The sequence below is a fragment of the Musa acuminata genome, chromosome BXJ1-7, assembly GCF_036884655.1.
Source record: "Musa acuminata AAA Group cultivar baxijiao chromosome BXJ1-7, Cavendish_Baxijiao_AAA, whole genome shotgun sequence".
Taxonomy (NCBI): domain Eukaryota; kingdom Viridiplantae; phylum Streptophyta; class Magnoliopsida; order Zingiberales; family Musaceae; genus Musa; species Musa acuminata.
Window position 1 is genome coordinate 12,516,791 of NC_088333.1, and position 26,317 is coordinate 12,543,107.

At 42.6% G+C, this 26,317-nt stretch overlaps 3 protein-coding genes and 1 long non-coding RNA gene across 5 annotated transcripts; 2 read left to right on the plus strand and 2 right to left on the minus strand.

Moving 5' to 3' along the window:
• The first annotated feature begins 2,505 nt into the window (after positions 1 to 2,505).
• LOC135679947 (uncharacterized) lies at positions 2,506 to 18,087 on the plus strand. 2 transcript variants are annotated; one of them, XR_010515374.1, is made up of 5 exons: positions 2,506 to 2,567; positions 2,758 to 2,816; positions 3,530 to 3,603; positions 4,463 to 4,521; positions 17,970 to 18,087. It is a non-coding gene; the product is annotated as an uncharacterized LOC135679947 (long non-coding RNA). The 2 variants fall into 2 exon arrangements; XR_010515373.1 differs by lacking the exon at positions 17,970 to 18,087 and having other exon boundaries at positions 4,463 to 4,817.
• Positions 18,088 to 19,685: 1,598 nt separating this feature from the next.
• LOC135678878 (brassinosteroid-responsive RING protein 1-like) lies at positions 19,686 to 20,901 on the plus strand. The gene has a single exon (XM_065192110.1). It carries the CDS (start codon positions 20,180 to 20,182, stop codon positions 20,714 to 20,716), a length of 537 nt encoding a protein of 178 aa, XP_065048182.1. The 5' UTR covers positions 19,686 to 20,179; the 3' UTR covers positions 20,717 to 20,901.
• A 660-nt stretch (positions 20,902 to 21,561) lies between these two features.
• Positions 21,562 to 24,080, minus strand: LOC135678880 (uncharacterized). Its single transcript, XM_065192112.1, has 5 exons — positions 23,577 to 24,080; positions 23,240 to 23,485; positions 23,086 to 23,154; positions 22,554 to 22,746; positions 21,562 to 22,169 (listed from the first exon to the last, which is right to left on the minus strand). Exons 1-5 carry the CDS (start codon positions 23,937 to 23,939, stop codon positions 21,763 to 21,765), a joined length of 1,278 nt encoding a protein of 425 aa, XP_065048184.1. The 5' UTR covers positions 23,940 to 24,080; the 3' UTR covers positions 21,562 to 21,762.
• On the minus strand, positions 24,055 to 26,103 carry LOC135678879 (pentatricopeptide repeat-containing protein At3g14730-like). The gene has a single exon (XM_065192111.1). It carries the CDS (start codon positions 26,090 to 26,092, stop codon positions 24,185 to 24,187), a length of 1,908 nt encoding a protein of 635 aa, XP_065048183.1. The 5' UTR covers positions 26,093 to 26,103; the 3' UTR covers positions 24,055 to 24,184.
• Positions 26,104 to 26,317: the final 214 nt, after the last annotated feature.

Here is a 26,317-nt window from a genome sequence, read left to right on the forward strand (position 1 = left end):
CAACACTTCCAAAAATCCTCAAATGATCAACTCTTAGTTTTTGTAAGGTCAATGCTTCTTCTGGTGTAACATTACCAATTCGCTTTGTCGAAAACCCGTTAAGCAAATAAACTGCACAAGCAACAGCATCACCCCAAAATTCTTTCAGAATTTTTCTTTCCTTTAACACACATCGGACCATATTAAAGATAGTCCTATTTTTTCTTTCTAAGACACCATTTTGTTGAGGTGTGTATGGCATGGTAAATTGATGTAGAATTTCATTATTTCTACAAAAACTTTCAAATTCATTTGATATATATTCACCACCCCTATCTGTTCTTAAACATTTAATCTTACAACAACTTTGTCTTTCAACCAAATCCTTAAATTCTTTGAATTTGCTTAAAACTTCTTTCTTTTCTTTTAACATATAAACCCAAGTTTTTCCACTATGATCATAAGTGAAGGTAAGAAAATACTTGCTTCCTCCAAGTGATACTAGATTGATAGGGCCACAAACATCTGAGTGTACCAGATCAAGTCGATTCCATGCTCTTTTTGTCCTTCTCACTTTGAAAGGCTTTCTTTCTTGCTTACCCATGACACATACTTCGCACAATTTTGCTGGGCGATCAATTTTTGGCATTCCTGTCACCATATTATACTTCTCTAGAAGTTTCAAAGCCTCAAAATTTAAGTGAGCATATCTAAGATGCCAAAGTGTAGAGATATCCTCAATATCAGCTTTAAAACAATTTGATTGATCAAAAATACTTAAATGTAAAGGAAACATTCTATTCTGTGCCATTTTCACATGTGATATCAGTATTTTATTCTTATCACGAATTGAGAGAGCCATATCTTTCATCTCAATTTCATAACCTTTTTCAAGTAATTGTCTCAAGCTTAAAATATTATTTTTCATATCAGGAACATAATAAATATATGAAATGCATACTTCCTTGTCATTATTAAGTTCAAGGAGAATTTTACCTTTTCCTCTTACTGGTCTTTGAGACAAATCGCCAAATGTAATGTTCCCGGAATAACTTGTATCCATTTCTGAAAATAACTTTTTGATGCCACACATGTGATTTGAAGCTCCTGTATCTAGATACCATGTCATAGATTGATCCTCTTTCAAATTATCATAACTCATTAATAAAACTTGATTTACGTTCTTTTCTTCCTCAACAAAATTTGCCTTATCACCTTAATTGTTAGGATTATAATAACATTCATAAGAATAATGTCCATACCTTTTGCAAACATAACATTGTATTTCAGACCTTTTAGAGTTTCTGCCAAGTCCACGGCCTCGGCCACGTCCTCGACCATAACCTCGGTCTCTTTGGCTAGAATTTTCTCCACCACCTTCAATGTTTTGGAGATTCTTGATTGGTCTGATTTCTGCCTCCTCTTCCTCTTTGTCCTCGTCCTCTTCCTCTTTGAGAATTTGATTCTCGTTTATTTTCAAGAGTAAGCTTCGTTTGTAATGCTTGCTCCATAGTTTTGTCTTCTCCTCTTTTTGTAATCCTTTGTTCATGAACTTGAAGGGAACCCATAAGTTCTTCTAAAGATATTTTTTCCAAATCTTTAGATTCTTCGATCGCAACAGCAATAAAATCAAATTTCGGATCTAGAGATCTCAATATTTTTTCTATTACTCTCTGATCATTTTCTTGTTCACCATTTCGTCTCATTTGATGAACAATAGAAATGATTTTTGAGAAGTAATCAGAAATGGTTTCAGAAGTACCTTGTTGTAATTTCTCAAACTCGGCTCGTAAAACTTGTAGACGAAGTTTCTTTACCTTATCAACACTACCGAATGCTCTTTGAAGCATTTCCCAAGCCTCCTTTGAAGTATTTGCTGGAGCGATGATCTCGAACATTGTATCATCAAGCCTTTGGTAGATTGTGAACAAAGCCTTTTTCTCCTTCTTCCTTCTTTCTTTGAGTTGTTTTCTTCCTTCTGCATTCATTGCTCCTTCTTCTACTGGACTTGGTTCAGCAAATCCATCTTCTATAAACTCCCATACATCTTGGGAGCCTAGAAGAACCTTCATTTGGATGCACCATATGTCATAATTTTCTTTTGTCAATATGGGGATCTGGAGTTGGATGACACTTGAGAAAGAGGCCATAACTTGGCTCTGATACCAAATGTTGATGTTGATAGGAAGAGAGGATAGAGATATCAAATAGAGGAAGAGTATGACAAGCTTCAATCTTCTATATTTCTCTCAAAAAATACTTTTACAATTTCAGAAACTCTATTATCCTCATGACCCAACATATGGGGTTTATATAGTCCCCAAAGATACATTATATTAATTGTATTCAAGATGAATCATTCTCTTTTAAGAAACTCTTTCAAGAACCAATAACCAATTTGACTTATCATTCTATAGACTTTTAATCCATTTTTTCTTCTTGATGTAATGATTCTTCCACTTGATGCAATGAACCTTTTTATGACACTTGAACAAGTTTAATTCCAACATATAGAGCGAACCACGTAGAAGAAGCCCTCCCTTCACGAGATCAAAACCCTTGCTGAAATTCTTGAAAGTTTCGACATGGTATCTCAGTTTTAGTCTTTCTTATTCTTATTGTTCTTTCAATGACTTCTGAATCATTCCATGTCTGCAAAAATGTAGTTTTTAATTGTAGTCCTTCTCGATTCCTGGAATGCCATATTATTTAATCTAAAATTGCTGCCTTTATTAGCATATTCGTGTTTTCGATCATCTTCGTCTTCTAATTGTTCAGGTTTTGCTTGTTAGAAATGATCTGGAAATGAGACAAGGGAAGATTGCTGCCCGACGCAGGTATTCATCCTCTTGATATGTCTTGGATGATGTTGTAATATTGCATCATGGTTACTTTGTTATGATTTATGTATTTTGCGTATAGGTTTCAGTCCTGTACAGAGAAAGATTTGATGGTCGTTTAATGAGAAGAGTCGGTGGATAATTAAGATAGAGCATTCGATAAGGTGAAAGAAGCTTAAAAGTCGAAATAGTAGAAATGTCCTAAACCCATTTCTTAGATCATTCTCTATTTGATACTGCTAGTGATTCTCCGGTTACTCAATGGCTTAAAGTCTAGTGGTTTTCTTGTGCCATAGGTATGCCTCGTCTAGAATCTATAGGAAGGCGGCATCTTTCTGTATTCTATTTCCTTTCCTACAGTCTATTGCTAAACTTTGACGCATATGATGACACTATTTGCAATAACATATTGCATAACCGTGAGAAAGATGGACAAATTCCATCATGTGTGTATGCCTGATAAGTTCTTTACTGGTAGAGATGAGCTGACATCTTAAGAAAAATTGCTAGATCCAGCATATACTGTTAAATCGACAAATGCCCACTAGTTGTGGTGCTGTCATTATGTCATTGTGACTTGAGGAAATTATATCTACTCATAAACTTTAAGTAAAATTTAACAGTGTAATTTGATGATGTTAGAACTGTTGAAAATTTATTCCTCTGTTTTGGTTCTTAAGCCATTTCATAACAAATTTGGTTTCTTGCAGTGAGACTAATGAGTTTGATGGACATCATGAGCAAGAGAACAGAGAAACTAGCTACTCAAAAGCATAAAAGACAGGTTCGTCTTTGTTTTTAAAACCAACTAATTAAAACTCAGAGATCACCAAAGGTGAGGAAATGGTGGTCTTTTATTTTTCTTTCTGGAAGGTGAATGATAGTAAAGTCATCAATAGCAACATTTCAAATAACGGTTGATACAGTGTGTTGACTGGAATTTACCAGTCCAACAAACGGTTAGGCGTCATGCCATAGGTTCAATGTGTGTTGACCGTTAGACTGGCAAATTCCAGTGCAACAGTCTAGTACTGATTGATACCTGTTATTATTGATATTTATTGATATCAAATGGATGGATCGACATAACATCGTCAAGTACACTAATACCATACTGGTCCTGTAGATTATCAAAACTAATGTCTGATCGAGATTTAAAACTTGATCAATATGATAGTTGTATAAGTCGTTAGCGATGTTGATTGCCAAAGTTAAAGAAGAAAGCAAATCATTTACATGAATGATCAAAACAATTGACTAGCTGGGATAGATAACCAATACGAATAGGAAAATGTTTGAGCAGTAGATTTGGAACCTCCTATGAATGTAAAGGAATTATAGTAATTCTTACTACATTTGACTTACCAATTCTAATTTTTTTTTGGGAAAAAAAAAGGTGAAGTCGTGTATAATACTTGTTTTATTCAGAGGTCATAATTGTTCTTGATCAATGACTTTCATGGACATTTTATATTGGAGGACAATAAAAATTTTAAATGCTTTAAGGAAACCAGAATTGACATAGTCTAATAAACTGAGTTGTTCATGCTATCGCAGAATGACATTTAAATCCAAGTTTATACTGGTAGCAATTCTAGAAAGCTGAAACTAATTGTCTGGTCTTTTATGTTTCTGCTTTTCAGCCATGCAATGGTGATTTGTATAAAGAGCTCCTTCGAAGGTCTGTGCAAGCTTTCAGCAGGTACCTTTGGTTATTCTCATAAATGAATTATCTATCTCATAGAAAGCTCCTTGATAGGGATTCAAAAGAAGTGTGCAGGTACCTTTTGGTACTCTTACAAATTTATCATCATATCTCGTATACCTTGCTTTTGCACCTACAAAATCAAGAATTGTCATATTAGAACTTCATATACTGGTTCTAGATATTTTGATTTTATCATGTACAGCTTCTTTTGTCGACATGAGGGAGAATCTAGGACAAGATTGTAACCATAATCAAAAGGGAGATCTTCTGTGGTTACAAGTATATTACAGTGACATGTAGTTTAATCACATTGGTTAACATAGATCTATCACTTTCTTCGTCTAGTTTTGCACCTTTTTCTGTCATCAGATAGTTCCAGACTCATAAACCTGTTGCCATCTCAAGATGGTATATGGTAGTGGGTCAGTAGTATAAAAGCAAACAGCACAAAGGATCACCTGGTGGTTGACCCAGTTGCCTATAACATTAAGTCTATTGTCTTCTTAGATGCACAAATTTAGTTGCAATGCTCAAGTAAAAGGGAAACATCGGTGCCTCTGAAGCATCAGTGATGGTGCTTCATGATTTGCTTTTTCCTGCTTGCTTATGGATCTCTAACATATGATTGATAACTGACCTTGTTATCCAAAAATCCTTCCGGATTAGATTACCGTAATGTCACGGACAAACTTTTAAACATGATGTTTGATGTAATGCTGATGTATATCCATGTCTTTTGGTATGTTCATGCCTTGTACAGCATGTAGAGGGACGGTCGAAGTCTTAATAGTCCCATTTTAGTTAGATTGGTGGCCTCTTTAGGCTTGTAAATAAAGGTTGTGTCATGTGGACACGTGCGAGAGATTTTCGGTCTGTAATGGACTATTTTACCCTTTATTGTGCAACTGTTCAGAGCTTGTAAAGTCTATTTGTAATTTGCATTGTCTATGAAGTGTTTTTCGGAGATGTTTGCTTGTGGATCCCGATTGAGACGTTCTCTCTAACTCGTTCTCTCTTTTGTTGGTCCTAAGGGACAATGAGAGGCATCGGGGAGGCTGACCTTTGCGGACGGACACGCAAGGGTGCCGCACGACTTAGACAAAACCAGCTAAGTCCGTGACAGATGGTATCAGAGCGGGACAAGCACTCATAGAAACACTTAGCATGCAAATGTGGGGGACCTAGCGGGGCTGCATTGACGGCAGTCAGCACACGCGCGACCGTTTGGGGGAAAACGGGCATGGAGATATAGGGAAAAGGAGTCGCTCGGAGGAGCGGGCATATGACATTGGCATTCAGAGGAATGGCCAACCCTTCGCACAAGAGGCACCACGAGAACAGGCAAGCTTGGAAGAATGTGGAGCGCACAAAGGTTGGGATGGCTGAGTTTGAGCTACGACTCAACGTTGACAACTATACTTGATGGTGCTCAAGGCAAGCGAGGCGCTTGGTAAGAATGAGACCATGTAAGGTGGAATGAGTTGCTCAGCGATCGAAAGAGTTGTGCAAAGCTCACAGAGGTGAGGGGAATTGCTAACTCAAAGAATTCGGTACTCATGCATGGGCTTGTATGCGGATGATGGAATGTTCATGGCCATCCCAAGGCGACCGAAACTCGGCGCCATGGAGCATTAAAACTTTCTCTTCGGCATGTGAAGGATACGTCCGTAGGAGGCTGAAGTGTGCAACGAGTTCAGCATGTTGCTAGGCCTTGAGTGGTGCAGCGGGGGCTGTATTGACGTGGAGTCGCAATCTAGCAAGTGCGTTTGCAGGAGGCAGAACAATGCACAGTTTGTTCAGCAGATCATAGTAGTCCAAGGGGATGGTGGTCTCCGAAACGAAGAGAGATGTTGCTCCAATCGGATAGTTATCCAGGAGGGATAAGTCCCAGCTCTCCAGAGGGAGAATCATGTGGGACGGACCTCACATGTTGAGGAGGAGTACCTCAACAAACAACGACTCCACGAAGCTCAATGGACTGAGCAAGCGGCGAGGAGTTGTCGCATGATCTCGCTTGAGAGAATGCATTGGTGGATGCATTGCGAGATCAAGTGGGGGAGCGACCCAAAGCAACTTAAATAAAGGCACACTTGGAGTCGATGTGGAGATCGGACTCAAGGGAGGGCTGACCCGTAGAATGGTGGGCGCGAGGGCCACCATCGACTCAATGCAAAAATAAGGAGCGGAGCAACTTGGGTGTAACTTGGCGAAGTACCCAAGCCGCATGAAGGGAGCCAACATAGAAGTTGGAACATGGAGCGGAGGCATAGTGCTTTCCTTAGACAGAGGTCAAGGACATGAACTCTTGCAGAGGCAAGAGTAGAATCATGTTGTTCCATGGGTTCTTCATTCTGACGGAGCGGACTCATCTTGCATGGTGCCAAAGACGAAAGGAGCTTCTGGGCACATGCACCTTATCTCGAAGAAGCATTTGATGGAGGAACTAAGGCGACTAAATTTGCGGAGGTGAAATTGGGTTCAGAATGCCTTATCACGGGGCAAGAGGACTCAGAGGTGGGTACTCTTGAAGAATATGCCACAGTGTTGCCATTCAAGTTGCCATGAAGGAAGCGGTGCGCAGCGGAGATTGTGCTGGTAGGGGCAGAGGCCTAGGATCCAGACAATGGTGCACAAATTACAGTGAAGTCGGTGGACTTTGGGAGCTACTAAGCAATGGACTGCCTTAGAGCGGTGCTTCATCTAGGTGTGACCCAAGAGTGGATGGATGAAGGTCGATTGTCAAAGGAGCGAACAAAATCAAAGGTGGAAGAGACCCTGCGATGTATTGGTAGAGGCCACACATGGAGGGTTCACAATTCGAGTTTATTCCACAAGGATCAGAATGCAATGGAGATGTCACCAGGAGGCGACATGGTGCAGCGGATCATGGTGGAACAGTTCATGGCAATGCGATACACACGACATAGTCCCGTGAGAGACTATATCATATGGAGGTATGATCGGGAGTTACTGGAAGCTCCACTTTGGTGAACAACACGACGGCAAGAAGGGCTATGGATTCAAGGAGTGAAGGCCATGGTGCCGCAGAGGCGGGTCTTCCGTGCGTGCATCGAATTTTGCATCGGATGAAAGCCTTGGTCATCAGCATATGGGGGTTGGGTTCCACCAAGGGAAAAGTTCGAATGCAAGTACCTGTGAGTTCCATGGGAGGGACTTGATCATGTAGAGGTATAATTGAAGCAGTTGGAGAGTTGGACTGCTCCAGAGCTCATATTCGCTTAAGGGAGCTCGATAAGTCAGAGGACAAGGTCGAGTAAGCGAACATTGCTACCAAGGAAGCTAAGGAGAACAGAATCGGTGCAAATCCTATAACGTGATGGCAGAGGCCATGCTTGGGAGTTGTAGTCTGTCTTTCCATTGACCAAACGGACTGCTTGGAGAACACAGAGGTGTTGAAGCAGGGGGTCGAAAGGGGCGAGGAAGCAATGACGAGTCCAGAGGGACTTAGCTACCCAAAATCAAGCATCAGTTAGAATAGAGGTGGACTCGGAGGAGTACCACAGAGACATATCTACTGATTGTGAAGAAAAGGGATGTAGATGCGAGGCGACGAATAGTAGGGCCATGGGCATGGCAGCGCCATGGTACTGGAGAGGCGGGATTTCCGTGAAAGTCATTGATCCCTTGCTCTCATGGAGGGAGAGCGCTTGGTCGTGAAAGGGGCCGAGGAGGTGGAGAATGCAGAGGCAATCTTCAAGTACCGAGACAAGGCTGAAGGGCAGAGGCCGAAGAACTTCGTAAGACCGGTGTCAATGTGCTTCTCATCAAGATAGCCGAAAGTGAAGGACTTTGAGTAATGCAAGAGTGCATAACCAAGGAACAAAGCAAGCAGTACGCGGTGCTGTACCTTTGCTACTCAGTGGAGTAGGCGACAGGGTTGATGGAGAAGACGGTACAATCCCAGAGGCGACCAAACCTATGAGAGAATTACTCCAAGTTGGGGTGAAAACTTCTTGCATTCCAGAAGTTCGATGGCATTGAGAAGGTGAATCACAGTAACTTGTTGAATCTCGTATTTTGATGATGAAACTACTTGATATATGTTTATGATTTAATCTGCATTTTGAGTAACGAAGGATGCTTCGATCAGGATGAGACAATTAAAGTAGGAAAATCATGTTGTGCCGGAGGAACATGTCAGAAGATTGGACGTCGGGCCGGTAGATCGGTCGACGCATCGACAGAAGGCTTCGGGCCGTGGACTCGGGCATCAGGCCAAAAAGAGCGGGTATTGTGCCAAGGATATCGGAGTTGCGGAGTCAACTGGCCGATTGGGCAATAGGATGCAGGAGAGGATGATGCGCCGAAGAATCGGACGAAGCGTCGAGGGACCAATGACATGCCGGACAACTTGGTTAATTGCTTAGGATTAATTGTCTCGATCGAAGTTTTGTTTTAAGTGTGCAGGATTAACTACGATGGAAGAAAGACATGCAGCAGGAGTTGCGCCGGAGTTAAGACAATGATCATGTTGGGAGTTCGAGAGTTCGACGGAAGTTCGGACAGTCGTCGGAGGTTCTACGGGAACAAATCTGAGAAGTCCATGAGCTTGCCAAAGAAGCTCGTCGGAACTCGCCAAGTGGATCGTCGCAAGTCCAGGAGTTTGCCGGAAGTCCGCAGGAGCATCACCGAGGGTTCATCGGATGATCGACGGAAGTTCGCCAGAAGAAGCGATCGACGCATCGGAGCAAGTTGCAGTAAATGTCTTAGGAAAAATCATAGTTAGCACAATGATTAAGTTGGAAATGGGAGGTGATCCCAATAACTTAATCTTGGGGCAATTGGGCCCCTGAAAAACCCAAATTGGGCCGAATGGATCAACCCATTCGGACCCTGATTTCTGGCGGGAGGTGCAACCGCCCAAGCCAGGAGGTAGCACCGCCTAAGCTAAGTCTCCGAGCGAGACTGAGCGGTGCAACCGCCCCAGCCAGGAGGTAGCACCACCTGGGCTCAGTCTCCGAGCGAGACTGGGCGATGCAACCTCCCCTGACAAGAGGTGGCACCGCCTGAGCTCGGTCTTCAAGCTCTGCTAGGCGGTGCAACCACCTCAGTCAGGAGGTTGCACCGCCTGAGCTCAGTCTTCGAGCTCTAGCAGGAGGTGCAACCGCCCCTGACAGGAGGTGGCACCGCCTAGAGGCTCAGTCTTGGAGCTCTGCCAAGCGGTGCAACCGCTCCAGTCAGGAGGTGCAATCGCCTGATCTCGGAATTTCGGGAATTGATAGTTTTGAGCTCCAAATTTGAACTGGGTTGGGGCCTATAAATATCTCACCCATTCAGCACTGAAAGGGTATGAACTAACACCGAAATCTTGATCCTTTTCTGTGATTCTTAGAGCTCAAAATTGTTGTAAAGGCCAAAAGTTCTTCTCCCTCTGTTCTTCCAAGTTCTGAGTTGTAAAGAGAGGAGAGAAAATTCTGTAAGGGTTGTCTCCTAAGCCCGTCAAAAGGAGTGAATCTGTAAAAGGGTGGTTGGCCTTTGCCTATTGAAGGAAGGCCTCTAGTTGACGTCAGTGACCTCGTCGGTGGAGGAAGCCAAAAGTGGAGTAGGTAAAGATTGACCGAACCACTCTAAATCTCGGTTTGCATTTACTTTGAGTATCTTATCTTTACTGCAAACCTCCTCAATAGCTTACTGCCTTATGTGTTTTTACGAACGTGTTTCAAAGTTCAGTGCTTTCCGAATCGGGGTTTAAGACGCAAATCAGTTTTATCGTACGAACGTCGTATTTCAGTTTGTGCTTACGTTCTGATTTCCATTATAACTGCAAACTACCTTTATATCTTTGCTTTAACTACATCTCGCCTTATCTCAAGTTAAAGTGGTTTACGAATCAGCTTTTATACCGAAATCGCTTTTATCGTACGAACGTCGTATTTCAGTTTGCGCTTATATTCTGATTTCCATCATAACTGCAAACTGCGTTCATATCTTTGCTGCATCTCTCCTAGTCAAAAGTTGAAGTGATTTACGAATCGGCTTTCTTACCAAAATCACTTCTATCGAACGAAAGCAGTTTTCGATCGCAGAAGGTTTTCCGCTGCACTAATTCACCCCCCCCCACCTCTTTGTGCTCTTGATCCTAACAATTGGTATCAGAGCCTGGTATTTCTCATTTCGGATTTACACCCGAGAGAAATAGCTCTTCATGGCTTTCAAGAGGGCTTATTGGTCTTTCGTCCACCGTTGTTTAACGGATTGGACTACACTTATTGGAAAACTCGAATAAGAGTTTTCTTGATTTCTATGAATTTGGATTTATGGAATATCATTGAAAACGGTTTTCAACTTCCCTCTAAACCGATGAACGAATGGTCGGATTTGGAGAAGAAGTATTTTTCTTTAAACGCAAAGGCTATGAATGCCTTATTTTGCGCTTTGGACAAAAATGAGTTCAATCGGATTTCTACGTGCGAAACGACTTTTGACATTTGGCGAACACTTGAAATCACGCACGAGGGAACTAGTAGAGTCAAAAACTCGAAAGTCAACATTTTATTGCATGATTTTGAGCTTTTTCGAATGCAACCAAGCGAGACTATAGGCGACATGTACACCCGTTTCACAGATGTCGTCAATAGTTTAAGAGCTCTTGGAAAATATTTTTCGGATTTTGAACTCGTAAACAAGATTTTGCTTTCTCTTTCTAAGAAGTGGGATTCAAAAGTAACTGCAATAAAAGAAGCTAAAAACCTAAACAACTTACCACTTGAAGAACTAATTGGTTCATTGATGATATATGAAATGGTGCACAATGCACATGATGAACATGATGAACAAAATCACCTTCCAAAGAACAGGAAGGATTTAGAACTCCGGACAAATGAATACCACTTGAGCGATGACTCAAGTGATGAGGACAACAATAAACTTGAACGAAGGAAGAGACCAAAGAAGAAGAACACAAAGTGGGATGAATCGAGCTCCTCTGAAGACGAGGAGAAAATCAAGAAAGGCAAGGTGGCAAACTACGCCTTAACCACTTTCAATGATGAGGTAATCGAAATCCCCTTAATTTATTTTGAAATTACTTGATGCTTTCATGATGTATTTTCTTTTTTAGTTTAGAATTAATGTTTAAAAAAAAATATTATGATCATGCTAGTAATTTCGAAAATGATAATATTGCATATTTTATGATAAACAAACAAAATGATTTTGATTGAAAATATGAAATCATGGTTAAGAAGTAATAATGTGTATCATGTTGATGTCCATTGTTATTTCTCGATTTTGAGTATATTAAATCATGTTTAATTTGAAGTTATGATTAATGAGTATATATTTTTGAAATTATGTATGATGATTCTTGATAATTATGGATTATCGATTTTCATGATAATAACAGTGGCTTTAAAAATTGATGCATGTTTTGATTTGACATAAATGAAAAGGTATGCTAACATGAAATCGATCACTTAAGATGAAACACTTAAAAAAGGGGGAAAAATATTATCAATGAAATCATGAATCTATTTATGTTATAAATTTTATGAGTCATAAAAATGATTTTGATGATTTAAATTTGAAATGAGTTTTATCAAAATCATGATCATGATTTGTCAAATTGAATGAATTGAAAATGAATGATGATTTTTCTCTTGAATGATTGTGACCTGTATTCCTTGTATTCATGATATGATTTTTATGCAATTCTTTGTATTTATGAAAGGTTTATCTCATCACCCAATTATTTTATTCTTGATATTCCTTATGTGATGATATGAATACATGAAATATTCATTAATTTATTTTGATGTATACAAATGAAAGGTTATGATCATGCATGGTAGGATATAATTTAACAAAATTGATACCATCATGACACATTTATGATTTGCAATGATGCATGCAATACTTGAGCTTTTTAATTATGATGTGATGTATTGCATATGATGTGAATCATGATTTAAAATGCTTTGAGTTGTTGCTAAAATGAAGTATTAAAAATATTGATTTAATGTTCGGTATCATGAACACTTTATTATCATACATGAAAATAGTGATAAATACTTTGAAAATAAATGTTTGTATCATGTTAGATGGTTTGACATATTGTGCATGATAAGCTATAAAGATGATTGAAACAATGATTGAAATAATAGGAATGATGATTTGGAATCATATAATAATGAGTTTATATATGATGATAATGATGCATGCAATGATAAAATATTCATGATAAAATAATTATTTTGGCATTCAAGACTTGAATTTTCATCAATGCTAGTTACCTTTGTCATAATTTAGAAATTAACGTAAAGGGTCTTCCCTTCTTTTGTCATAATTTAGAAATTAACGTAAAGGGTCTTCCCTTCTTTTTGATAATGACAAAGGGGGAGTAAAACATGCTTGAAAGCTAATTTGCTAGCTCATAAAATTCAAAAAAAAAGGAGAAAGAAAATAATTACACTTCTCAACAAAAAAGGAATTGCTATCTTGAACATCACCAAGAAGTGTTATCTTACAAATCTCAAGATGCACAAATGCAAACATGCAAAATTTGTAATTTTGCACATCATTAAAATTTATGATGCTTTGGTGATTATGCATGTTCTAAAATGTTATAAGATTCACTAGCTTGCATGATGTAGAACTTGCTATATTGAACATCACCAAGGAATGATATCTTGCATAAGCAAAAAGTTAACTTGCACATGTAGCAAAATTTATATTTCAAGAAGCAAGAGTTGCTTTCTTGAACATCTCAAAATTACTAGCTTGCGTGTCTTAAAATTGTAAACTTGCCATCGTACTACCATGTTGATGAGCATGCCTTATCTTCATGATTGTATTTGAAAAACTATGGCAAAAATACGTCCTAATGATTGAACATGTTAAAATTATTTTTTGATTGAATGATCAAATCACTTGATTGGCATAATGATTTTACACAATTACATGTTGGAAATTATGTGCTTGAATACAAAAGATAACAAGAATGCTTTACCTTCATGAGTGTAATTGAATATCTATAGCGAAACCTTGTAGAATGCAAGAAAGAGTCAAATTTCATTTTCAGATTCTCTTGATCCTAACATATCAAGTTTACTCTCTTTCGAACTTAACAAGCATATGTCATATCAAGTTTAGTTCATATCATTAATTTTTGACATATGTAATCAACTAGCAAATACATCTCTCATACACATATCATGTGAAAAATATTTTTTTTTTTAGAAATGGATTTGATGAATATGGATGAAAGTGTTTTTACTTGCAAGGATTTGTTTCACATACATATCTTGATCCTTGTAAAAATGAAGCATGATTTAATCTCTCATCGATTCTAACTTCACTCGAAGTAAACTCACAAATAGCATGTATCACAAATAGTCTTCTTCCTTCATGCAAAAAGATAATAACATATAAAAAAAGGAAGAAGTTTTCAAAGCTATCTCCATGTCATGTTTTCCTTGAGATGTTTGTATAATTGATATCTTATCACTCACGGTTGGAAAATGACATGAACCTAGTTATGACATGAATAATTACAAGCACTTATGCTTAAAATTTGCTTATATCGTTCTTCGTTTTGTTGATGACAAAGGGGGAGAAATATATGAATTGATGCTATGAATACTGATGCTATGCTTGCATCATCAAGAGATATATGAATTGATATGATTGTCATATTTGCAATGCTTGCATCATCAAGAGATATATGAATTGATGCTATGATTGCCAAATTTGCATTATGCCATGTTTGCATCATGCGTTAAGATATCAAGAACTTGTATCGTAATTTTACGCGTTGATATCTTACCATGTGATGAAATGCTACAATTGATAAACACTTGAAATGTTTGCGTTATGATATCAAAAGCTTACATCGCAATTTTACATGTTGATATTTGATAATAGCAAACTTGCATGATGATAAAACTTGATATTATGTTTTTCATGCAATGAGTTGAACCAATATCACAAACACTTGATTGTGGTACTTCTCCTTTTTGTTGATGACAAAGGGGGAGAAGTATGTTGATAACATGACATGTTATGCATAAGTTTATGTATAAGTTCATGATGACGTGTTGCAAGTATTCATGATGAATATTGCAATGACTTGAATTCAGTTTGAATTCAAGATTCTATCAATATGGCATATTGATAGGGGGAGTTTGTTTAAACTCCGGGAGTTAAGGTTAACTCCATCATCAAGTAGTTATCATCATCAAAAAGGGGGAGATTGTTGAATCTCGTATTTTGATGATGAAACTACTTGATATATGTTTATGATTTAATCTGCGTTTTGAGTGATGCATGATGCTTCGATCAGAATGAGACAATTAAAGCAGGAAAATCATGTTGTGCCGGAGGAACATGTTAGAAGATTGGACGTCGGGCCAGTGGATCGGTCGACGTATCGACAGAAGGCTTCGGGCTGTGGACTCGGGCATCGGGCCAAAAAGAGTGGGTATTGTGCCAAGGATATCGGAGTTGCGGAGTCAACTGGCCGATTGGGCAATAGGCTGCAGGAGAGGATGATGCGCCGAAGAATCGGACGAAGCGTCGAGGGACCAATGACATGCCGGACAACTTGGTTAATTGCTTAGGATTAATTGTCTCGATCAAAGTTTTGTTTTAAGTGTGCAGGATTAACTACGATGGAAGAAAGACATGCAGCAGGAGTTGCGCCGGAGTCAAGACAATGATCACGTTGGGAGTTCGAGAGTTCGACGGAAGTTCGGACAGTCGTCGGAGGTTTTGCGGGAACAAATCCGAGAAGTCCATGAGCTTGCCAAAGAAGCTCGTCGGAACTCACTAAGTGGATCGTCGCAAGTCCAGGAGTTTGTCGGAAGTCCGCAGGAGCATCACCGAGGGTTTATCGGATGATCGACGGAAGTTCGCCGGAAGCTCGCCGGAAGAAGCGATTGATGCACCGGAGCAAGTTGCAGTAAATGTCTTAGGAAAAATCGTAGTTAACACAATGATTAAGTTGGAAATGGGAGGTGATCCCATTAACTTAATCTTGGGACAATTGGGCCCCTGAAAAACCCAAATTGTGTCGAATGGATCAACCTATTCGGACCCTGATTTCTGGCGGGAGGTGCAACCGCCCAAGCCAGGAGGTAGCACCGCCTAGGCTAAGTCTCCGAGCGAGACTGGGCGGTGCAACCGCCCCAGCTAGGAGGTAGCACCGCCTGGGCTCAGTCTCCGAGCGAGACTGGGCGGTGCAACCTCCCATGACAAGAGGTGGCACCGCTTGAGCTCGGTCTTCGAACTCTGGCAGGCGGTGCAACCGCTTCAGTCAGGAGGTTGCACCGCCTGAGCTCAGTCTTCGAGCTCTGGCAGGAGGTGCAACCGCCCCTGACAGGAGGTGGCACCGCCTAGAGGCTTAGTCTTCGAGCTCTGCCAGGCGGTGCAACCGCTCCAGTCATGAGGTGCAACCGCCTGATCTCGGAATTTTGGGAATTGACAGTTTTGAGCTCCAAATTTGAACTGGGTTGGGGCCTATAAATACCCCACCCATTCAGCACTGAAAGGGTATGAACTAACACCGAAATCTTGATCCTTTTCTGTGATTCTTAGAGCTCAAAATTGTTGTAAAGGCCAAAAGTTCTTCTCCCTCTGTTCTTCCAAGTTCTGAGTTGTAAAGAGAGGAGAGAAAATTCTGTAAGGGTTCTCTCCTAAGCCCGTCAAAAGGAGTGAATCTATAAAAGGGTGGTTGGCCTTCGCCTATTGAAGGAAGGCCTCTAGTTGACGTCGGTGACCTCGTCGGTGGAGGAAGCCAAAAGTGGAGTAGGTCAAGATTGACCGAACCACTCTAAATCTCAGTTTTCATTTACTTTGAGCATCTTATCTTTACTGCAAACCTCCTCAATAGCTTACTGCCTTCTGTGTTTTTACGAACGTGTTTCAAAGTTCAGTGCTTTCCGAATCGGGGCTTAAGACGCAAATCAGTTTTATCGTACGAACGTCGTATTTCAGTTTGCGCTTATGTTCTGATTTCCATTATAACTGCAAACTGCCTTTATATCTTTGCTTTAACTGCATCTCGCCTTATCTCAAGTTAAAGTGGTTTACGAATCAGCTTTTATACCGAAATCGCTTTTATCGTAAGAACGTCGTATTTCAGTTTGCACTTATATTCTGATTTTCATCATAACTGCAAACTGCGTTCATATCTTTGCTGCATCTCTCCTAGTCAAAAGTTGAAGTGATTTACGAATCGACTTTCTTACCAAAATCACTTCTATCTAACGAAAGCATTTTTCGATCGCAGAAGGTTTTCCGCTACACTAATTCACCCCCGCCCCCCTCTTAGTGCTCTTGATCCTAACATAACTAACTCAACGCAAGGAGTGCAAACACTTCAAGTGCTTCAAAAGTGTGAGCAAAGAGCAGACGAAGGCTAGTAACCAGCTCGATGCATGGAGTACAACCTGGAGGAGGCGAGCGAAGTCAAGTAACCTTTGCCTTCTCAACCCTTAAGAGAATAGGTGAAACCGAGTACCCCAATTCTCTTATCTATCCAGCAGAGGAGCTCTGCACAAGTTCAAAGACCCTTCGAAGATAATGGAAGACAATAGTTGTCAAATCCTCACCAACGGTGATCAGTGTTACTGAGAGTAGATTGTCCGCTTCATTTCTCAACGAAATTCCAATCGAAAGCGGAAGTGATGCGAACCTGCTTGAATGTGACAACTAAGTGAAAGAAGAGTCGATGAGCAAATTTGGTGGAGGAAGGATCCAAAACTTCAGAAGTTTGCGAGACGATGCTCGTTAAAGCTCCAACAAGCATCCACCCAGTTCAAGCAGCATGAGGCATTTGAGAGACTAGCGTATTAAGGATGGTCTTCTTTTCCTTCATCTAGGGGATCCGCAGGAATCAACAAGGATCAACACAACTCAGCCAACCCCACACCAGAGTCAGAGTCATTGGTGAGTTGAAGCAGCATGGCGGATCAAAAGGTTCGACTACTCAAAAACAACAGCGGGGAGCAGTTGGGAGCCAAGAGGCGCATTGTAGCTGGAGCAAAAGATTGAAGACTCAGCAAAGGCGAGGAGTTGCACTGTCGACAAAGGCTTCAACGAGGACGTCGAAGGAATAAGTGGGGGAGAATGTCACGGACAAACTTCTAAACAGGATGTTTGATGTAATGCTTATGTATGTCTGTGTCTTTTAGTATGTTCAAGCCTTGTACAACATGTAGAGGGACGACCAAAGGTATAATAGTCCCATTTTAGTTGGGTTGGTAGCCTCTTTAGGCTTGTAAATAAAGGTTGTGTCATGTGGACACATGCGAGAGATTTTTGGTCTGTAATGGATCATTTTACCCTTTGTTGTGCAACTGTTCAGAGCTTGTAAAATCTATTTGTAATTTGCATTGTCTATGAAGTGTTTTTCGGAGATGTTTGCTTGTGGATCCCGATTGAAGCGTTCTCTCTAACCCGTTCTCTTTTTTGTTGGTCCTAAGGGACAATGGGAGGCATCGGGGAGGCTGACCTTTGCGGATGGACACGCAAGGGTGCTGCACGACTTAGGCAAAACCAGCTAAGTCCGTGACAGTAAGTTGCTTTAATTATATATAGCACTCAAACAATTTCTGTTTTGTTTGTTTTAATTTTTTTATTCTCATTTAACTCTCTAATTATAGCATATGCTCGTCTAGTTTCAATCAAATGCTATACAAGGTTATTAACTTGAGCTTGAAGTATTTCGGGTTCTGTGATTTATGATTGTAAAGTTAATGAGTTAGTTTCTCCATCGGATTGAACGGTTTATAAGTTTGGACCTATATCAAACATAGTGAAGGGGGGGAGTTCAGGTAAAATAGGACTTTTGATAGATAGGACTTGAGGGAGTTGGAATCACTACTGGTCTGGATCTGATGTATTGCCTACCAGACATGATTTTGACAGTGAAATAAAGTTGGATTGTTCTTGGAACAAAAATGAAACAGGAGTTGTGGTTGTTGTTGGGCAATGGCAATCTCCTTTACCTTTAAGCACAAAGCAAGTTAGAAGATGAGCAGATCTATTCCTATGTACTTTGATCTATTTTCCTGTGTGTGTGTGTGGATGGAACAGTCATGGGGTCAGAATAGGTGGTCCATGTGGTCAGATCCTATCTTGAAGGAACAAGCAAGTCATCAGGAGGAAGGAAGGATAGGATAAGGGACCTGTTTGGCTGGCTGCATGTGTTCTTATCAGTAGCAAAGTCCTCCTCATACAAGGAATTGAATCACTATATTGCCTTCCTATCATCTCAATTACCGGAATTGAATCGACTTGATCAAATATCGGTCACTGAGTCACCGGTTGAGCCGATGGATTCATTGATCATATCATTGGTTAAAAAAATAATATTTATAATGTATTATCATTCAAAATAAAATAAATTAGGGATACGGAGCAGAGCAGATATAATATTTTTAAATAATTATAATAACAAAATTTAAATGCCTTTATAAAAGGTCAAATATCCTTCTTGTTGATAATGAATGAAGAGCATAATAAAGGGCATCTCAGTTTTTTTGAAGACTTAATTAGTGAACAGAACCCAAGTCTTTCTGTTGGCTGTGCGTCCTCTTTCTGCTTGCTGACCTCAAGTAGGACAATCTTCTTTTTGTTGCAACCCTGTACATCCTTTTTCTGTGGCTTCTTCCATGTGCAATGGACATGGTGGGGATGAAGCTCGAGAAAGTTTGGCACCCCCCATGTCAACCTCGATGGTTGTTCGTGTTTCCTGTGATGGATAGGTGATAGGTCCATTTCACTGTGAGTTTTACAGTGGGATGGCACCCATTCCTCAGCCTTCAAGGCAGGAGGCAAGATGAGATGCCAAACCTGTGAGACAAGTCATTGGAATATTACCACAAAAGAGAAAGAGAAAGAAAGAGAAGGAGAGAAGGAGAGAAGAGAGCGAGAGGCTGGTGGTGAACTTAGAATGTCACATCTCCTACGTCACAGCTTCGTCTTTTGTCGATCTGTCACCTCAGTGTGGTTCATCAACGTAAATGAAATGATGTCAGTTTCCGACATAATAGTGGATCTGACTTGGATCTTATGCAATTCTGACTCAGCTCCACCCTCCCATCCCTCTCCCACATCAAATCCTCCTCACATCTGTCAATTTTGGCCTTCTTTCTACTCCCTGCAGTCTCAGATTCATATGACTGACACAGTCATCAACAACTCTGAGCCACACAAGACTCTCTTCTCGTCTTCCCCTCCGTGCCGCCCATCTTTGACTGTCAAACCTCTTCTCGCTGCTTTCGAGCTTGTCATCTTAAGCAGGAAGTGGTGTCGGATCATGTCAAGGTGCCTCAAACCATGATTCTTCTCGACTTGGTCATTCTAAATCCAGAGGCATAATTATTGGAGACCTGTCTGGTTGAAGGTGCTTTTCTCGTGTCGTTTGCTTTGCTTTCACATGGTGGTGGGTGCAGCGTGGAGTAGATTAATATCATGAATAGTCTCAAATAAATCTTCCATCTTTTCCTTTATGAAAGAAGGCCAGAAAGGAAAGGAAAAAAGAAGATTAGCTGATGCATGTCCTCCTGTTGCCACCATCATCCATCTCCCTTTATAAGCACCCTTCCTGCCCTCTCTTCTCTTTCCCTTTCTCCTCCTCCTCCTCCTCCTCCTCCTCATCTGTGTGCAGGATCAGGTTGATAATAGAGATATGAGCATCTCAAGGGAGAACTGCTACTCGACCCTTGTGCTGTTCCGATTCCTTAGAGAGGTTGTAGTCTTCTTGTCTCTCATGGTCAATTGGCTCTTCTTTCCCTGCTACGACTGGTGGCCTACTTCTTCATCCGCTGAAGACGAAGCGGAAGGAGGCAAAGGAGCAGACGACAGAGCTCGTCACCGCGCCGCGGCGCAAGCGGTGAGGGAGACCCTCCACGTGTCGACCTACGGCGAGGTGGCGGGAGAGGAGGAGGAGGCCGGCGCCGTCGCCACGGCGTGCGCGGTGTGCCTGAGCGAGGTGAGCAGGTGGGACAAGGTGTGGGAGCTGAGGAACTGCAGGCATGTGTTCCACCAGGGATGCCTCGACCGGTGGCTCGACCACGACGAGCACCTCAGCTGCCCCCTCTGTCGCGAACCGCTCCTGGCTCGGCGGCCGCCGTCTCTTCCACCGCCGCCGCCGGAGGCCAGCTGGGCGGTGGAACGTCTCCTCTACCTTTTCGGAGACGACCTCCTCCCTGCCCCTTCTTCATAGCTTCATCATCTTCTCCTTGATACGAAGCTTGTTTCCTCTTCCTTCGATCTTGGGGTGATATATATATATATATATATATATATATATATATATATATATATATATATATACACGAGAGATGTAAGTATATACATGTTTGACATTTTTTACGTGAAAAATGTTAATGGAATCGAGTATTCTTCTAACTCATTGATTGATCTTTTGAATCAATTACACACCTATTGACATGGTGATCTAATTCATGTGAACCAATTATGATGTATGATGCATTATATTTGGTTTGCATCGTATACAGAACAGAAGTGGAACCTAATTTGCAGATGGGGAGCAGCAGATTCATGGAATTTCCCGGTTCTACAGATTCTAATCCCAAAAAAGTCCCAATTTCTTGAGAATTCTGTTCCAATAACAAAGTATCTTTCTTTCTGCGAGAAAGAATTGTTCTCCCTCGAAGAATTCTCATAGTGATTCGCATTTGGCGAAAATGAACGGTCATGACGGAAGAAAGCTCGTCCAGAGGAGTGCCTGTGCTTGGCTTGCAGGCTAAGTTATTAGGGCTTTCTTTCTCGCTAGCCTCAGGTTTCACATGTAAGGGACTTGGAATATGTTCAAACTGTTTGATCGGTCCGATCAAGTTCAACAAATTAGATTGATGACCAAAATCGATCTTGATGAACGGCACATCGTAATCCAACAAATTGGATTGACGATCAAAATCGACATTAACAATGTCGATAAATAATTGTGTCCCTCATAAAACATAAAATTTTGACTCTTGAACAGTTGAAGAGTGGTTCATTCAATACCTAGACAGAGTAGAATCGAAAAGTTCAAAAAGATCCCTATTAATCACAAGGAGACTTTTGAATTGGAATTTTGATATTTCGAGAATCACAAACGAGCTAAAAATGAATGAAGACAGTGTTTGATTCACATAGTACCGACTGGAGTAGCTATCAAGAAGAACACCTCATCAATTACAAATTCAAGACAACAAATACAAAGTTGAGGGCATTTTGCTCTCGAAACATTTCTCATTCAAATTATCAGATCTTTTGAAGAACCCTAAGCTTGGCGCTTCTACACCTGCGGTTCAGTTTCTCTTCTTCCTTTGTGGGTGTTATGGGTCGCTTGGTGAGAACAATCCCTTGCCTCCCTTGAACTCTGTTCTTACTCCAAGTTTCTGCTTCGCTCTCAGTTGCAAGCAAACTCAAACCGGAAGAAATCTCACCCTTGTCATCATCCCCTTCGGGCTTTTCGATCATGTCAAGAAAGGTCTGCTTCACAATTCTATCCTCCAAACTGTGGAATGAGATAACGACGAGCCGACCACCAGAGGAGAGACAATCGAAGCACGCATAGAGTGCATCTTCTAGTGTCTTTAGTTCATCATTAACTGCTATCCTTAGCGCTTGAAAAACCCGTGTAGCAGTCTTGATCCATCCTTCCCTACCTACAATGTTTTTGATCCACCATGCACTCATCAAGAATTGCATGCCATTGTCATACAGATAAAAATTGTTGATCGCTCTTATTCTGTTTTTGAGAGTTCAAATTCGATGTACTCATCATGTTCAGTTCCAAAATCTTGGCTAATTTCAATCATGGGTGTTGTTCTTCATGGCACACTCTAACCTACATGCTAAAGTAATTTCTTCAAGAACCAATGCTGTTGGCTTTATGTGGTTGATCAGCATAAATATGGCTCAATTAATTGGTCAAGTTACTGAAACCATGCTCAACCCAGGTGTTTGTGTGTGTGCATCCGTATTTAGGTTCCAGCAAAACAGATGAGTGAGCGCATCAAATTATCTAACATAGAAATTCAGGTGCCTACCTCCTGATCTGCCAGATGCCCTTCTCACAAGATCGACAAGATCACTTGTAGAATGCAACCCCACGCTCGCACGAGCTTTCACAATTTGTTTCTGAAGAAAATGCCAGTTGCTTTCCTCCCCATAATCACGCAATATCTTTCCAACTTCAGACTCAGGCCACGAATTCAAGATATCCTCTGCTGTCAAACTTGCCTGTCATAACCCATACACTCGTTGAATTGGCAGGGTCTTTTTTTTTTACTTATCACAATAGAAGTACTAGAAAAACATCTTTTTATTTTTGGGACAATTAAGTGGTTTAAGTAGAAGAGCACTATAATTTCATTTAATTGTGTAGATTATGTACCATGCACGAATAATCAATATCATGCAAGAATCCCAATCACATGAATCTGACATATCTAAGGGAAAAATGAATGTTCATGCTACTAGACTGTAGCAGAAAGCATCCATCACTAGTATGAATTCTAGTTCAGTAATCCAAACAGTTAGGAAACACGACACAGTTCACATATTAAAGAAAGCTCCCACCTGAGGGTTCATGCGCATATCCAGAGGCCCATCGCTGAGCACACTGAATCCTCTTCCTGAATCGTCGACCTGTTCAATGACCTAGAGCTTTATTTCCAGGCCAAGGCTTACTGCGGCAATTCGTCAAACATGAGAGAGGCATGCATTTCCTGACCTGCATAGATGACATTCCGAGGTCCATCAAGATCCCATTCACGCCCACATCCAACAGGTTCTCGTCCACGCCGCCGAGCACTGACTTGATGTACTTGAAGTTCCTGACATGAGTGTAAGCTTCCAAGCTGCTGCCACGCGAATCCTCGGCCAAGAGCCTCTCTATCCGGGCCCGAGCCTCGTCGTGGACTGCAGGGTCCACGTCCATCCCCACGTACAGCTCCAACTCTCGATGAGCTTCTATAATCTGCTACAACACGAAGCACATCAGGAGTGACGGTGAGCTAAGAATGAGGTCGAACGGGAACGGAGAGCTTGTGGGAGATGGACGGACGGACAGCGGCGGAGTGGCCGGCGACTCCGAGGGTGCAGTCGACGAAGGAGCGGAGGTGGAGGGTGCCGAAGACGTCGAGCACCTCGCCGAGCATGACGGGCACGTGGCCGCGGGCAGGGTCAGCGTATCGCCGGTAAAGGCCGCGGTCGAACTTCGCCCCCGAGCGCGTTCGCTTCTTGAGGCGGTCGGGCGACGGCGGCGTCGTGGGCTTAGACGCCTCCTTCTGCTTCTTCTTGCTTCCTTTGATGAGGGTGGACGCGGTGAGCCCTCTACGGTGCTGCGCCGGTCCTTGCCGGCAGCGGGGGGCGGAAGGTGGGAGAGAGAGGAGACGAGCCGGGCGGAGGGCGAATAGCCGCCGCGTCGCCATTGCTCAAACAAGACTGTCAGATCTCTTCTCCCGAGCACTTCAACTCCGTGCCATCAAAGGCGAAGCAGCGATTGTGGATATCAAACCGTTATTTAAGAGATCGTAGACAAGTTCGTATCTGATATCCGTCGTGAACTAAAATTAATAATTATTTTAAATGAACAAATAATTGGGTGTTGCACGTGATGGGCTTGACGCCGTCGTCACACCAGAGGGAGACGGCGTACCCGACGAGTCCAAAGCTGTCACTCGCCGTGAGCAGCGCTCACCTCAGGAACGTACCCCCACGCCTCCCTCATCCACCCCATCAGCCCGTGCAGCGCCGTGTATATCTCCGCCGCCTCTGGGTGCTCCTGGTCGCCTGCAACGAAGGCGTGCATCCTCGCTCCTCCGACCTCCACCCAGCTGCATCCAGGTGCCTTCCTCAGCCCCTTTCTCCTCATTTGGTTCCTGACCTCTGCCAACTCACTGTACTTACCGGCACCGCCATAAGTACTAGCCAGAAGCACGTAACTCCCGCTTCCTTGGGGTTCCATTTCCGCCACTCTCTGCGCTGCTTCGGATGCCTGCGCCGACTTCCCATGCATCCGGCACGCTGCTAGATATGCCCTCCACACACCAGCGCCTCCCGCCCCTGCCTTCTCCGCCACCCTCTTGGCCTCCTCCAGCAAGCCAGCTCGGCCTAGCATGTCTGCTACGCATGCGTAGTGCTCCATCGATGGTGCCAACCCGAATTCTGCCTCCATTCGCTGAAGCAAGTCCTTTCCAGCCTCCACCAGCCCGGCATGGCTGCAGGCTGAGAGCACCCCGACAAATGTCACCTCATCGGGAGCCGGACCTACTGCCACCATCTGCTCGAAGAGTTCGACGGCCTCCGCTCCCCGTCCATGTGCGCCATACGCATCGATCATGATGTTCCATGAGGCCACATCTCGGCTTGGCATCCCATTGAACAGGAGTCTCGCTTCCTCCAAAGCGCCACATTTGGCGTACATGTCCATCAAGGCGTTGTCAACAAAGACATCGTCTTTGACACCCCTCATGCCGCTTGTAATGGCGAAGCCATGGATTTCTCTCCCGAACCTTAGCGCTGCCACCTGAGAGCAAGCTGGAAGGACGGCAGCAATAGTGACGGCGTCCGGCATCACTCCGTTGCGTCTCATCCGACGGAACAGTTGGAGAGTCCCTGCATGATGAGCGGAGTACTGGTAAGCAGACATCATCGAATTCCATGAGTAGGCATCCCACTCCTGCATCGACTCGTAGATCTCCTCCGCCTCCTCCAATGCGTGGCACTTGCCGTAGAGGTCAATGAGCGAGTTGGAGACAGCAATCTCATCGTCTAACCCCATTTTTATGACAAAAGCGTGAATCTTTCGACCATTTCCGAGGTCAGCCCTCGCGGTAAACACAGATAGGACGCCGGTAACAGTGAACTTACTCGGAACCATTCCTTCGCTCATCATCTGGCGGAAATAATCCATAGAGCGAGCAAACTGACCCAACTGCGCAAAACCATTCACCATGGCGTTCCAGATGGCGACATCCCGATGGTGCAATTCATCGAACACCTTAACAGCCTCATCCGCAAGTCCCATGTTCAAGTACGCACGGATCAACGCGCTGGCAGCGAACACTTCAGCGTCGAAACCGACCTTGAACAACGTCGCATGAATCTTCCGGACCTCATCCGACGCACCGAGATCGGAGCAGGCCCTGATGGCGCAAGGGAAGGAGAACTCGTCCGGGGAGAGTCCCGGCTCCGAGGAGAGGCGGCGGAAGAGGCGGAGGGCGTCGGAAGGGAGGCCGTTGGAGGCAAGACCTGCGATGGCGGCATTCCAGACGAAGAGGTTAGACGGGTGAGCCGGGGCGGAGAGGAAGACGGAGAGGGCGTCGGCGGGGCGGGCGCATTTGGAGTAGAGGGAGATGAGGGCCGAGGTGGCGACGGGGGAGGCGTGGAGGCCGGTGGCGAGGAGGCGGGCATGGAGCTCCCGGGCCTTGGGGAGATGTCGGCGGGAGGCGCAGAGCTGGAGCTGGGAGACGTACTCGTGGAGGTCGGAGTGGAAGTTCCTACGAAGGCGAAGACATGGGCGAAGGGCGAAGACAGGCTTAATGATCATGTTTAATGGGTCGTCAACAAGCATACATGACATTGGAAGACTGAAGATTCGATTATATAGTATTGGTAGCGCAATTTGTTTTATTTATCCCCCCAGAAAAATTCAGAAATCATATATATATATATATATATATATATATATATATATTAATCACTATAGAAATAAATCAGATTGTGTCGAGACGCATTGACATGAGTTGACGAATGCATGTCGAATTGATCCAAACCTGAGCATCGCTTATTTGAGATCTACCGAACT

Bases quoted from the DNA above. Each gene is read 5' to 3' on its own strand.
- LOC135678878 (XM_065192110.1), top strand. From the start codon at position 20,180: ATGAGCATCTCAAGGGAGAACTGCTACTCGACCCTTGTGCTGTTCCGA.
- LOC135678880 (XM_065192112.1), bottom strand. From the start codon at position 23,939: ATGGCGACGCGGCGGCTATTCGCCCTCCGCCCGGCTCGTCTCCTCTCT. The intron at 23,486-23,576 runs GTCCGTCCGTCC...GTGTTGTAGCAG, and splicing joins TCGCCGGCCACTCCGCCGCT to ATTATAGAAGCTCATCGAGA. The intron at 22,747-23,085 runs GTGGGAGCTTTC...GGGTTATGACAG, and splicing joins ATATGCGCATGAACCCTCAG to GCAAGTTTGACAGCAGAGGA.
- LOC135678879 (XM_065192111.1), bottom strand. From the start codon at position 26,092: ATGTCATGTATGCTTGTTGACGACCCATTAAACATGATCATTAAGCCT.